The sequence below is a fragment of the Schistocerca serialis genome, chromosome 4, assembly GCF_023864345.2.
Source record: "Schistocerca serialis cubense isolate TAMUIC-IGC-003099 chromosome 4, iqSchSeri2.2, whole genome shotgun sequence".
Classification (NCBI taxonomy): Eukaryota; Metazoa; Arthropoda; class Insecta; order Orthoptera; family Acrididae; genus Schistocerca; species Schistocerca serialis.
In genome coordinates this window covers 524,718,284-524,733,580 of record NC_064641.1, presented here as the reverse complement: position 1 = coordinate 524,733,580, position 15,297 = coordinate 524,718,284, and the positions used below count along the sequence as shown (strand labels likewise).

The 15,297-nt window shown below is 40.4% G+C and overlaps 1 protein-coding gene across 1 annotated transcript in view; it reads left to right on the top strand.

Moving 5' to 3' along the window:
* Positions 1-999: 999 nt before the first annotated feature.
* LOC126474586 (juvenile hormone esterase) overlaps positions 1,000-15,297 on the top strand; it is a 163,040-nt gene continuing 148,742 nt past the window's right edge. The window contains exon 1 of the mRNA XM_050102060.1: positions 1,000-1,209. Coding sequence (XP_049958017.1) covers positions 1,000-1,209 — 210 coding nt within the window. The remainder of the gene's footprint in view (positions 1,210-15,297) is intronic.

The window sequence follows — 15,297 nt, the reverse complement described above, 5'->3', positions numbered from 1 at the left end:
AAATGAACTTCTCCTTCTCTATGATAATGCAAGGGCTCAAATGTCTGTACATCCGAATGGAGCTAACAAAACTTCACTGGGTTGTTGTTCCTCAACCACCCTACAGCCTGGATCTCGCACCTTTCGAATTCTGTTTGGCCGAATAAAAGATGGACTCCGCGGGAAGCAGGACGTGGGTGATGGGAGGCTATTGACGCATCAAGACGTTGGCTACGACTTACACCACTCCATTGGGCATGCAGGTCCTCGCAATAAGATGGTGTAAGGCCGTCGTATTGAACGGATATTATGTTGAAAAATAGGGTTTTGTAACTAAAAGAGTGGAGAATAATATGATGCATTGTCTATAACCAACTTGGTTCCGGAAAAAAGTGTTGCATTACTTATTGAACGTCCCTCTTATTTAAGATCATAGTGATGGATTTAGCAATTTGTTCCAGCCATATTTTCACATTCTGGTTGCTCCAATTTAATTGTATTTTCGCGTATTTCAACCTCCACCAGAACATGACGTCGAATGCAGGAGCTAAATAGAGTGATCCAAATCTTAATGTGGCCAACGGCCTTGACGCAGTGGTAACACCGGTTCCTGACAGAATACCGAAGTTGCGCGTTTTCGTGCTGAGCTAACTAGCACTTGGATGGGTGACCATCCGGTCTGCAGAGCGCTGTTGGCGAGGGGGGCGCACTCACTTCTTATGAGCCAAACTGAGGAGCTGCTTGATTCAGGAGGAATCGCTCCAGTCTCTTAAACCGACATACGACCGAGAGAGCGGTGTGCTGACTATTCGGGCCAAGTTTAGTTTTTAAATCTTAATGCGTTGGATGGTGGAGACGGAGATACAACACTGGGTCAAAGACTCCTGTGGTTAACGCTCCCCTAGCGGGCGCGGCCGTGACATTGACCCTCGTCCACACTCCTCCTTCCCCCTCCACAACCATATCAGACGACTGACGCCTGAAGCCTGTGGGAGGCTGCCGCAGCTCAATGTCTCCGCGATGGCCGCGCCGACAAGTCGCTACAGTACTTTGCTCCTGTTGTTGCTGGCTGCAGCGGTGGCCGCGGCTGGTGGTGACGTAACGGTCGTCGCTACGACGCGCTACGGCAGGGTGCGCGGACGCGTGCAGGCGACCCGAAGCGGTCGTTCATTACTAGCGTTCTACAATCTCCCGTACGCCAAGCCGCCCGTCGGACCGCTCCGATTCAAAGTAGGTCACTTTGACTCAGGGCTCTGAGTTTCATTCTTGCTACTTGTTTAAGCTGTGGGGCATCAGTTGGTACCTCTGTACAGTACAAAAACAATTCATCTCCTGCAAATACTATCAATGAGCCTATCAACTAAACTACTCGAACGTACTGTAATCCTCCGAATATAAGCCGAACCCGAATATCAGCCAAGAGCTTCCACGCAGAGGAAGAGCAACTCTGTGGAAAATTTACAGTGAAGTGACGAAAGTTATGAGATACTTCCTAATACCATGTCGGACCTCATTTTGCCCGACATAGTGCAGCAACTCGACGAGCCACGGACTCAACAAGTCGTTGGAAGTCCTCTGCAGAATTACTAATCTCTATACCCGTCCATATTTGCGAAAATGTTGTGTCGCAGGATTTTGCGCACAAACTGACCTCTCGATTATGTTCCATAAATTTCCGATGCATTGGTGTCTGGCGATCTGTGTGGCTAAGTCATTCTCCTGAATTGTCCAGAATGTTCTTCAAACCAATCGTGAACAGTTGTGGTCCGGTGACATAGCTTATTTCATCCATAAAAATTCCATAGTTGTTTGGGACCATGAAGTCCATGAATGGCTGCAAATGGTGTCCAAGTAGCCGAACATAACCATTTCCAGTTAATGTTCGGCTCAATTGTAGAGGTCGATGGCTGCACCTTTAATTGTGGGTCTGAAGGCGCCTGCAGGATATCCTACACGCCCATCAGCACACGATCAATAGAGTGCGTTTTGCTCCCTTGCTCACCCCCCATCCGAGTCAAATCAAGGTTATTGAAAAGAGTCGAAGGAACACACCGACTAAACTTTGCAGTTATGTTTACAAACACACTACAGATGTCAAATAGGTGTAGCGTTACCAGCGCTCCAATCGGTTACATTCCACATTGTGATGAACGGAAGATAAACGCCTTTTATGATCAACTCTACGGCGAGGTCCTAAATGTGATTATATTTCTTTGACGGAAAGCGATATTTGACAAAGTTCCTTATTACAATATCAAATTCCTTTGACATAAATATTTGACATATCAACTTTGACAAGAAATATGATAGTGCAATATAACAACTGCGTCAGACACTTGTCTTATATAGGCGTTGCCGGCCGCAGCGCAGTATTCTGCCTGTTTACATACCTCTGTATTTGAATACGCATGCCTATACCAGTTTCTTTGGTGCTTCAGTGTAAATGGAACGTAAACAATCGAAATCCCTTACATTGTCACCCGATGTGTGCTCTTCAGTCCAAAGACTGGTTTGATGCAGCTCTCCATGCTAACCTATCGCGTGCAAGCCCCTTCGTCTCCGAATATAACATTACTTCAACCTACATCCACTTCAGCCTCCTTACTATATTCGCCCCTGGTCTTCGTCTACATTGGTTACCCGCCGTGCTTCGCTCCATTACCAAAATGACAATTCCTTGGTGCGACAGGATGTGTCCTATTAAACGATCCCTTTTTCTAGTCAAGTTGTGACACAAATTTCTTTTTCGCCGTATTCCTTTTCGTCCTCTTCATTAGTTATTCGATTTAAGCACTTAATTTCCAACATTTTTCAGTAGTACCACATTTCAAAAGATTCTATTCTCTTCTTATATGAACTGCTTATAGTCCATGTTTCACATCCGTACACAGCTACTCTGCAGACGAAAACCTTCAGAAAACCAATTTATATAAGATGTCAACTAATTCCTCTGTTTTATAAATCCTTTTCTTGCTACATCCAGTCTGTATTTTATGTCCTCTCTATCTCTGCCATCATTATTTAGATAGATGCCCTGATAGCAGAAGTCCAGTGACTAGCGTTGCTGCCTCTGGATCACAGGATCCCGGGTTCGATTCCCGGGCGAGTTGGGGATTTTCTCTACCGGGGGATGGGTGTTTGTGTTGTCCTCGTCATTTCATCATCATCATCATGGACTGTGTATAAACAAATTGGACTCTGGAAACATTTGGACTTTGTAAGGGGCCTGATGACCGCGCAGTTGAGCACACCACAAACCAGTCATCATCATCATCTGACAGCAGATTTCCTCTATTACTTTTATTGTCACTTGTCCTAATCTAACTCCTTCGACATCGCCAGATTTAATTCGACTGTTACCGTTGTTTTGCTTTTGTTGGCGTTTATCTATTAACCTCTTTTCAATACACTATCCACTCACTTCATCTGCTCATTTAAGTGCTTTTCTGTCGCTGACAGTATAACAATGTAGCAACGAACCTCAAATTTTTCATTTCCTCTGTTTTTACTTTAATTACCTTTCTAAATTTATCCTTGCTCAGAGTACAGACTGAACACCCCTGCTTCGCTCCCTTCTCAAAGTGCTGCCTTACTTTCATGTCCTTCGATCCTTATAATTGCAGTCTGTTTTCCGTAAAATCTGTAAAGAACTTTTCGGTTCCTGTGTTTTACTCCTGCTCCCTTCAGAATTTCAAAGTGTGTTTTCCGGTCAACATTGTCAAAAGCTTTCTCTAAATCATTATATGTTGTAAATGTAGGTTTGCCAATCTCTAACCTATATTGTAATCGTAATATAAGTCTTAGGGTCAATAATTCCTCGAGTATTCTTACATTTCTCCGGAACCCAAACTAATCTTCCCCGAGGTCATCTTCTACCAGTTTCCGTTCTTCCGTAAATAATACGCATCATTATTTGGCAACCATGATATAACAAACTGATAGTGCGATAATATTCACATATATTACCACATTCCTTCCTCAGAATTGGAATTACTACATTGTTCTTGTAGTCTGACAGTATTTCGCCTGTCTCATGATGTTCCAGGAGGAACGGTCAACACTGAAGCATATGACAGGAACGATCACTCGAAACAAAAGAGTCTAGTAAACATGGTCACTAAAATGCACGTTTCTAAAACTACGAACAGTTCTTCATCTTCGATACTGTGAAATAAGTCTCTTGTATTGCAAGCTGTGCCGTCTCCTTTGTTGTACGTGCATGGGATTTAACACCGTTCTTTATTTCTTATGCGAACGTATCTCCGGTATCAGATAAGGAGAACAGCCCAAAAATGGGTCTGGCTTCTATTATTTAACTCTTTAAATGAATTTGCCACTGTAAGGTGAAGTTCATTAGAATGTGTGTATTCGCTGTGAAAAACGCGTAAATAATTTTACGGGAGAAGCTGTATCGGAATCAAAATTAGTTTTTAAATATTGTGTTAATAGTTTTATGTCTTTCAAATTAAAGCGCACCATCATAATTGTGAACACTTTAGTTTCCCACAAGTTAAATTCCGTAAAACCCAGTATGTATAATGAAAGTTGCCGACTAGGTAGTAAACATAGCCAGAGATATTAACTGTTGCTCGCAGAAGCAGTTGACTTCTCTCATGCACCAAACTCCTTTTCCTGTAACTATTTTCCCAATACTTTCGTTTTTAATAAATCAGGGTAGAAATTAAATTTTCCTTTAACACAGTTATTTTTTTCTGTCATCACAATACACGAACATAACAAAGAGAGAGTTGAAGCATAGAAGTCCAAGAACAGAACAGCAGAGAGACCAAAACAAGAAAAAAATCTCCAGTAATCATGCACTACAACATGTGAGCAATTGTTCATCTTCGCTTGTGCGAAATACATATCTTCTGGTGAAGAAGTGCTCATAACTCTTAAAGCAAGCATTTTAGAGTCCATGTTTACTAGATAATTTTTCTTGCTTTGTTTCATATTACTTTCTCCCAAAATACGTAATGCAAAAGGCACTTCACTAATTTGAACCACTTTATCCACACCGAAGAGCTTCGCACCCTCGGGAGAAAAATATATCTCACCTCGTTAACAACGATTTCGAACTATGGAACGTCACACGAATCATTGCGCTGCACATTTTCATTGCCGAATATTTGGGAAAATATTCGAGACAATACGGTATGTCGCAAGCTAGAATCTAAATCTGGATGTGGGCTCCAGTGGACACAGTTGTGGTAGACGAGCGAGGGCCGACTGGATGCCGTGCGGGCCCGTAGAACTGCTGTACTGTTGGGTCCCTACTCAACAATATACACTAATGGGAGTGCAGGCTTTCTCGCTAAATTTCGATGATAAAGTCTTCTCACGGTGTCAGTTCTGCGACAACGTTTCAACAAGTTTCCTACTGTGACTCTTCAAGCTTTCCCAGCGAATCTGTTGTAAATAGTCTTCACGAGTTTGCCGCCGGATCACGTTGTGCAAATTCCACAATATTTCCTCCGAGCAACTGTCCGTCGTCCTCAGGTGGTTCACCCTTGCTGATGGCTAGGTACGACTACCCGTCACCTTCAAGAGAAGACTTATTCATCGATATATTCTAATTTTTAACCTATTATTTTACTTACATATATGTGAAGTTAGGTCCAATAAAATTTTATTTCATGAGTTAAAGTATTAATAAATTAACTGGCAACAAATATTAAGGTATTATTCGGTATTCGGCTACTTTTATCTTATTCGGCAGAATATAGAAAGTCTGTGTCCTACTCTGCCGAATACGGAATATTTCAGTAAGATGTTTTGATATAGTCAGATAAATGGTAAAAAGAAAACGTTGATTTATTTTATAATAATGATAAAATTCTCTTCAACTAATTGTTAACGATTGCGTGAAGGCTCAGTCAAATGTGACTATAAGTAGGAGGATCTTGACTCATTTTAATCATTCGGGCACTGCACAGGAAAAACTGCGTTCTATCCAAAAAGATACGGATCTCTCTGAACGTTAATCGGTGCAAGAAGTCAGTACGCGAAGGAATTCCACCTATTATATGCTTACAAGGCTAATGGAACAAAAACGGGCCATATCACTCTTATCTCATGGAGTGTGATATCGGCAATTTGACTGCTGCACAATGTGAACTTTTAGAGCAACTTTTGAAATTATTACAACCACTTGAGGAAATAACAAAAACTACAAGTTTCGGATACGCTTGCATTTCTGAAATTATTCCGTGTGTTGTTATATTAACGCGATATTGCGATGAAACGAGCACATTAAGGCTAACACCCAAATAAAGCCAGGTGAGGCAAGGTTTGCAAGAACAATTTGAAGACCCTCACAAGTAAAAATTATTTGGAGGCTACCGTTTTAGACCCATGCTTTAAAATGAATATTTTCAACAGGCACCTGCAGAGAGAAAAAGTAAGACAGTATATTTTCATCGATACCTAAAATATGAACTATGAAACAGGCAGGCACGATAGCGCGAATTCGTCCCCTATTCGGGCCAAGAGAATGGGAGCCGAAGAAAAGAGTCCAAGGCAGACTATTCATTCATCTTTTATGGATTGCTTCGAAGAGGTGGTTGCAGAAAAAACACAGCTTATACTCGTACATCGAAAGAAAAAAAAAATTGCAACTGGAATGGATCTTTATTAGGAAGATATCACGCCATGATAATCCATACACGTGGTGGCAAACAAGAAAAGATACATTTCGTGTTTGGTAAACCTTGCAGCAAAATATTTGTTGTCGCCAGGAAATAGTGCTTATTCAGAGCGTCTTTTCTCTGAAGCTGTGAATGTCTACGAGAAGAAAGAGTAAACTACTGCCGACAAACGCAGAATTTTTTTTCTTACTGCACCCCACTTCTAAATTTTAATTACGAGAATTCAAGTGCGTAGACATTTATTGTGCCTGTAAAGTACCCGTAGAGTACCTAAATTTATTTTATTTGGTGCTTAGTTTTTTGTTAATTTTTGTAATACGGAAATTGGTTAGATTTTCTAAATAGTGGTCCTCGAAAAGAACTTTGCCTTCCTTTCATGGATTTCCGTTTAAGTTCCCGAAGCATCCCTAGTAGCTCGTCTCTGAACTGCTTCGATGTCTTTCTTTAATTACACTTGCTATGAATCCAGAAAATTCGAACAGCACTCAAGAATAGGTCGCACTAGCGTCGTATATGTGGTCTCCTTGCATGGGGGCTTAATTAAATAAAATGAATGCAAATACTTTTTTGATTTAGTAGCTGTCTGTTCGGTTACGCAGTCTTGTAACCGGTTGGCCCTGACTGGTATTAGTACGCAGTCTGACTGCATATAATAACAACAAAGAACGAAAGAAAATTTCCGTTAACACAATTAATTAATTAAGTCCCCAGCAACTATAAAACCTAGGAAACAACAAGGCACAAGTGTCGCTGTTCTGTGTGTGGAAGTGTGATTCAACGTACACATCTGGCACGGTTCTTCCTCAATAAGACCAGATATTTTAAACACCATTTATACTGCAGTAATTAAAAAAAACAGAAATACTATAATTACACATGGAAACCAGAAATACAGTCTAATACAAGAACACGAGCCACATGCTTTGTTGACTGAACCTGTGACCAAGAGGCATTATTGTTTAAGACATTGAAATAATGAAAAAAAGGAATTTCTTACCTTCATATATATTGACGACAAGCACACTCTGATCATTACAGCATCCCCAATCCAACAATATCTGGTGTCTAGCCCATCAAAACAATATCACAACATCTGAACAAGCACTCTCCATGAGAACTTCTCAACAACGACACACCACTGCTACATCTCAATAGCACTCTCCACCACGACTTCTCGACAAGAACTCTCCACTACCACATCTCAACAAGCACTGCCTACTGGTACTTCTCAATAAGCACTCTCCACTATCACATCTCAACAAACACTGCCAGTGGAGGCGGCTGAATAATACTCTTTGGTGCAGTCTCTGGCGCTGTGACTCAGTGTAGCCACCTTTCATATGCCCCTCCTCCACGGGCTAGAATTTGATGGTATTTTTGCCAGCATTGGTGGTGAAAATACCACCAAATTCGTCCAAAAAATACAGACAAAAATTAAAAAGTAATATTAATAAGTAAATATCACATAACTAAATAAATTTTGGCTTTGCTCTGACCCTTCAATAACCTATTATATAAAATACAGTAAGGAATACAAATGCTTTCATACATGTGATTTTACATAATAGTTTACACAAGTACCATTCAATCAATGGCACCAGCAATGTCAAATAGGTGTAGGTAAGAGTCTCATAACATTTCACAAACAGAAAGTACACAAAAAAATCAGTTTATCCAAATATTCACATAAAATCTTGTCAATATATCAATAAACAAGTAGTCAACGGTTCCAGCAGTAGCACCCAGCAATGGTAAACAGGTGCAAATAGCAGTCTCATAATATTTCATCAGCATTACTTAAACAGCTCCAACAGTGGAACCCAGAAATTGCGAGCAGGCGCGGACACCAACAAGTGACATTATTTCAGTAGAAGCAGTCCATCAGTGGCACCCAGTAATGTTGAACAGGTGCAAACGGCAAGAAGTAACATTATTTCAATAGAAGCAGTTCCATCAGTGGCACCCAGCAAGTTGAACTGGTGCAGACACTGTGATATCATTTCAGTATAAGCAGTCCATCAGTGGCACCCAGTAATGTTGAGCAGGTGCAGACACCAACAAGTGACATTATCTCAGTAGAAGCAGTCCATCAGTGGCACCCAGTAATGTTGAGCAGGTGCAGACACCAACAAGAGACATCATTTCAGTAGAAGCAGTTCCAACAGTGGCACCCAGTAATGTTGAACGCGTGCAGACACCAACAAGTGACATCATTTCAGTAGAAGCAGTTCCATCAGTGGCACCCAGCAATGTTGAACAGGTGCAGACACCAACAAGTGACATCATTTCAGTAGAAGTAGTCCATCAGTGGCACCCAGTAATGTTGAACAGGTGCAGACACCAACAAGTGACATCATTTCAGTAGAAGCAGTCCATCAGTGGCACCCATTAATGTTGAGCAGGTGCAGACACCAACAAGTGACATTATTTCAGTAGAAGCAGTTCCATCAGTGGCACCCAGCAATGTTGAACAGGAGCAGACACCAACAAGTGACACGATTTTAGTAGAAGCAGTCCATCAGTGGCTCCCAGCAATGTTGAGCCGGTGCAGACAGCAACAACTGACATCATTTCAGTATAAGCAGTTCCATCAGTGGCACGCAGCAACGTTGAACCGGTGCAGACACCAACAAGTGACATCATTTTAGTAGAAAAAGTTCCATCAGTGGCACCCAGCAATGTTGAACAGGTGCAGACACCAACAAGTGACATTTCAGTAGAAGCAGCTCCATCAGTGGCACGCAGTGTTGTTGAACAGGTGCAGACACCAACAAGTGACATCATTTCAGTAGAAGGAGTCCATCAGTGGCACCCAGTAATGTTGAGCAGGTGCAGACACCAACAAGTGACATCATTTCAGTAGAAGCAGTTCCATCAGTGGCACCCAGCAATGCTGAACAGGTGCAGACACCAACAAGTGACATCATTTCAGTAGAAGCAGTTCCATCAGTGGCACCCAGTAATGTTGAGCAGGTGCAGACACCAACAAGTGACATTATTTCAGTAGAAGCAGTCCATCAATGGCACCCAGCATTGTGGAACAGGTGCAGACACCAACAAGTGACATCATTTCAGTAGAAGCAGTTCCATCAGTGGCACCCAGTAATGTTGAGCAGGTGCAGACACCAACAAGTGACATTTCAGTAGAAGCAGCTCCATCAGTGGCACGCAGTGTTGTTGAACAGGTGCAGACACCAACAAGTGACATCATTTCAGTAGAAGGAGTCCATCAGTGGCACCCAGTAATGTTGAGCAGGTGCAGACACCAACAAGTGACATCATTTCAGTAGAAGCAGTTCCATCAGTGGCACCCAGCAATGCTGAACAGGTGCAGACACCAACAAGTGACATCATTTCAGTAGAAGCAGTTCCATCAGTGGCACCCAGTAATGTTGAGCAGGCGCAGACACCAACAAGTGACATTATTTCAGTAGAAGCAGTCCATCAATGGCACCCAGCATTGTGGAACAGGTGCAGACACCAACAAGTGACATCATTTCAGTAGAAGCAGTTCCATCAGTGGCACCCAGTAATGTTGAGCAGGTGCAGACACCAACAAGTGACATCATTTCAGTATAAGCAGTTCCATCAGTGGCACCCAGCCATGTTGAACCAGTGCACACACCAACAAGTGACAACATTTCAGTAGAAGCAGTCCATCAGTGGCACCCAGTAATGTTGAGCAGGTGCAGACACCAACAAGTGACATTATTTCAGTAGAAGCAGTCCATCAATGGCACCCAGCATTGTGGAACAGGTGCAGACACCAGCAAGTGACATTATTTCAGTAGAAGCAGTCCATCAGTGGCACCCAGTAATGTTGAGCAGGTGCAGACACCAACAAGTGACATCATTTCAGTAGAAGCAGTTCCATCAATGGCACCCAGTAATGTTGAACAGGTGCAGACACCAACAAGTGACATCATTTCAGTAGAAGCAGTTCCATCAGTGGCACCCAGTAATGTTGAGCAGGTGCAGACACCAACAAGTGACATCATTTCAGTAGAAGCAGTCCATCAGTGGCACCCAGCAATGTTGAATAGGTGCAAGCACGAACAACAGTTTGAAGGCACACACAATTGCTTTTACAAACTTATTATCAATGCTCTTTCACTCAACATGCAAATTATAATAAACACACAAATGATATCAGATAATTGTCATATTAACTATTACAAATACTCAAATACCGGTAAACATATAATAATGATGGGTGTCAGTGCAAGCCACAACAAACAAGTAAAACAATATTTAGGAGATAGGTCGGTACCAATTATTTGGGATTAGGAAAGGAAAACACACAAAACACACTCACTCATCTTTCATCCACATTAAGTACTACTGTGTAATTGAATAGTGTTAACTGTGTAAGTGCAATTCTATGCAAAATTTTATGTTCAACATGTGTATCAAGTAGTAATGGCAACAGTGTACAACAGTCAATAATAGCTAGTCAATGTCATAGTCATCATGTCAAGACCAATGTTTGCCAAGCCAAATCAAAATGTACGGTTTCTGAACAACTGTCAGTGTGCCAAGATATGCAAATACTTCCTCTATCCAAAAAAAAAAGTATATACTGCTTAGTGATTTAACAAAGTGTGTGTGTAGACAATCTTCCTTCTACTTGAGTGTTCCAGTCTGCCATCTTCATCCTCCTCGTTCCATATAAACCAACAAAAAAAAAAAAAAAAAAAAATATGCTCCTCACTTACTTTACCTCTTATCCACCAAAACTCCAATAGTCATCAGCATCACATAATCTTAATACTTCAGTAATACCTCTTACGTCGATACATATAAACTTTATCTTCAATATCATTTACCTTACCTCTTGTCCACCAAAACTCCAATAATCATCAACTTCACATAGTCTCAATACCTCAATAATACCTCTTCAATACGTCGACACATATAAACCTTATCGCCAATATCATTTCACTTCCATAACAACTCTTTCCTCTAGTCAGTCTCCTCGAACAAGTACAGATAAAATCCTAGTGCAAACTTCAATTCATCATCCCATACAATCCGAAGACACAATGTCCACACACAACCTCTATGTAGTCCTGAGCCAAATCTTCTACTCATTATGAATCATAAAATACATTTTGGTTACCTTGTCCATCATTAAATAAAAGAAATGCATACATGACCTCTAACAGCCTTTAGTTTGAATAACTTTCAGTAAGTAAGTACGAGTACGGAGTGTGAATGATAGTAATAATTCACAGTGTGTACACCACTTTAAGAATCATGGCAAAACAGAAGCAAACATGTGGAGTATTTCTTGTGTCACGTGTCACTTGCTATTTCAATTGCTCACGAAGAATGCAGTGTAATAACTGTCAATGGTCTAAACCTAGTGTTGGTATGTCATGTCGTTAGCTTCCTTTCTATTAGCATAAATTTATACAGGTTCCATAAAACCTCCAGCTCATGGCAGTTCATTTTCTTATCTTAAAATATAAGGCACTGAGCGTAAGCAAAACATGCAATAACGAGTAAATATACCAATAGAGAACAGAATGTCAACAAGTGGATGCAGCACAATCCCTACAGCGAGGCTCTGCCAAGCGATCAATCTATAATTAATACCATAGTGTGACCTAAGTTCCATGTTTGTACACCGTATATCAGCATTTCTATATACCAAATTAAAGAGTAGTTATGACAACAAACAGAAATGTATAAATATGCAATCCATACGCAAAGCAGCAAATACATATCTTACATAATAAACAGGTCATTAGCATATATCAGCATAAGCAAATAAATGTTCATATGTAATCTTAATAAGTAAACATGAAGGCGCAAGCAGATAAATCACAAAGTGTAACCTACATACATAACCACATCAGCACAACTAATCAGGTGACAATTACAATTTAAATAAATAAGCACAGCAGGCACATAATAAAAAAATATGACATCAGTGAAAAAGCATAGCAGCCAAGCGATGCATAATATACACAAGTAACAACCCTGTTCATTAATAAAACATTGACAAAAATCAGCAAATGTACGCAAGCACGTCGCTTCACAAGTAAATTCATAGAACATAAAATTAGCACAAAGTATAAATCACGTAATCGCGAGCAGCAAATTACGTCTAAAGTACGTACCTAAGTGAAAATAGGTTACCTGAAAAATAAACTCAATTAATAGTTACCTTTTTAGTTTATTACTTTCTTCTACGAAATTACATTCTTCCTGAAATTTTCTCGATAGCAAGTCCTCTTAACGTCGGACACATACAGAATTTACCTGAAGTTCTTAAATATTTTATACAACCGTATCCTGAAAAATACTGAACGTTAATACATAAATTATCAAGTCACTATAGCTTTATACTGAATTTTATCAGAGAAATTAGACTGTGTATTTGTTTACGGCTGTCAGTGCATTCGCACTGAGCGCTCGATCAGCTGTAGGTACGCGTGACGTAGGAAGTAATTGTTTGCGGTCAACGACTGCCTTGACGCCGCGCAGACTTGACTGTTGCTTGAGTATGTCCCGCCGCCGGAACACGGCGCCGTATCCTTGTATTCTCTGCATGTTTACGTATAACTGTTAGTTTCTCGAAAGTATGTCATTCCACAAAAATTTTAACTTTAGATGTATGATGTACTCCCTTAGAGCGCCGAGATTTAAGAGTTTCTACTTCGACAGTGTTATCATGAATAATTTTGCGAACTCTATATGGACCGTTATAAAGCAGAAAAAATTTGCGACACAAGCCTTTTCCTTTGTGAGATAAACGATGAGACTTAATTAACACCTTTTGACCAACTGACAAGATTTTTTAACGACCAGGGTGTTTAGCTGATTTCTCTCTTCTAGCAGCCGCAGATGCAAAGTTTCGTAGAGCCAGGTTGACAACTTCAGAATGCCGCAGTTTCCGTGTAGGCGGAAAAGGAACGATTTCAGAAATGCGATTTGTCGGTGCTTTGTTTTTTAATATCAATATAGGCGGTAAAGAAGTTGAATCATTAGGGAGTTCATTCGGAATGTTTTGAAAAATATGAAGATACTGATCCCACGTTCTGTGATTCTGATGACAGTAAAGACGACACAATTTATTGATTTCCTTCATCCATCTCTCTGAAGCGTTATATTGAGGGTGAAAAAGTGAAATGAAAATTGGTTTAATCTTACGACGCCGTAGAGTACGAAGCCAAATTTGAGATCGAAACTGTGATCCATTATCTGATATAACCTTATCAACATGACCCACTTCTTTAAGAAAATGTTTGATGAAAGCGTTAGATACTGAGCGAGCTGTTGCTTTGCGTAAAGCTGTAAAATACACATATTTTGATGTCAATTGCACTGCTACCAAAATGTACGCAAAACCATTAGTAGAACGAACCACTGGACCGAACAAATCGACTGCAGCCATGTCCTTTAATTTCGCTGGAATGATAGGAAACAACGGTGCTCTGCGAGAAACAGTTGGCGGCTTAGCCTTTTGACATAATTTACATTTGGCAAGAACAGGTCTAATACATTTTTCCATATTACTGAAGTAGCAATTTTCTCGTAATTTATGAAAGCATTTTCTGGGACCAAAGTGCGCATAACTGAAATGTGTGTACCAAATCAATTTATTAACCCACTCATCAGGAATGCAAACTAACCAAACAGAGTTGTCGACCGATTTTTGTTTAAAAAGAATATCATTGCGAACTAAATAACACTGTCTAATCGCTATGCTTTCCTTTCTCCTCCACTTCTCCTTAAGGTCCTTCCAGATTGGATCCTTGTTTTGCTCCTTAGCGATGTCCTGGAGCGAAGACGAAATAAAATTCTCAAACGCAACACCTTGAATATACATCAAACAACAATTGTTTTCTTTGCAGTCCTCCTCAGCACTTTGTTTCAAACCTATAGGTGCACGTGATAAAGCATCAGCAATAATATTTGAAGATCCCTGTATGTAAACAATACTAAAATCAAATTCCTGTAGATACAGCGCCCATCGTGACAATCTGCCATGTGTTAATTTTGTTGACATAAGAAATTCCAGAGTTCGATGATCAGTGTAAACCTTAGTATGTCTGCCATACAAAAATATGCGAAATTTTGTGAAAGGCCATACAACAGCCAAGGCTTCACGTTCCATAATCGAATAATTCTTTTCTGATTTAGAGAGAGCACGACTTCCAAATGCAATAGTTTTCTGTACTACAACGCCATTTTCTTCTATCTCTTGAAATAAGTGTGCACCTAGGCCTTTGTATGATGAGTCCGTCGCCAAACAAAAATCTTTAGATTAATCCGGATGTGAAAGAAGTGGAGCAGCAACTAAAGCATCACGAAGTTGTTCAAATTCTGATTGAGCTTCCTCATCCCAACACCAATTAGAATTCTTTCCAGATAGTTCACATAAACGAGGTGTGACCAAATTGTCCAATTTAACAAAGCGTCTAAGAAAATTACAAACACCAAGGAAACTACGAACATCACGTTTTGTAGTAGGAACAGCATAATTACGAATAGCGTCTAGTTTTTCTGGATCAGGAAGAATACCTTCTGTAGAAATACTATGACCAAGAAATTTCTCCTGAGAACGACCAAATTCAGATTTTTTCAAGTTCACTGTAATGCCAACTCTTGCAAAAATACGTAATAATGAATCCAAAATTTTGTTATGCTCACTCCAAGAACG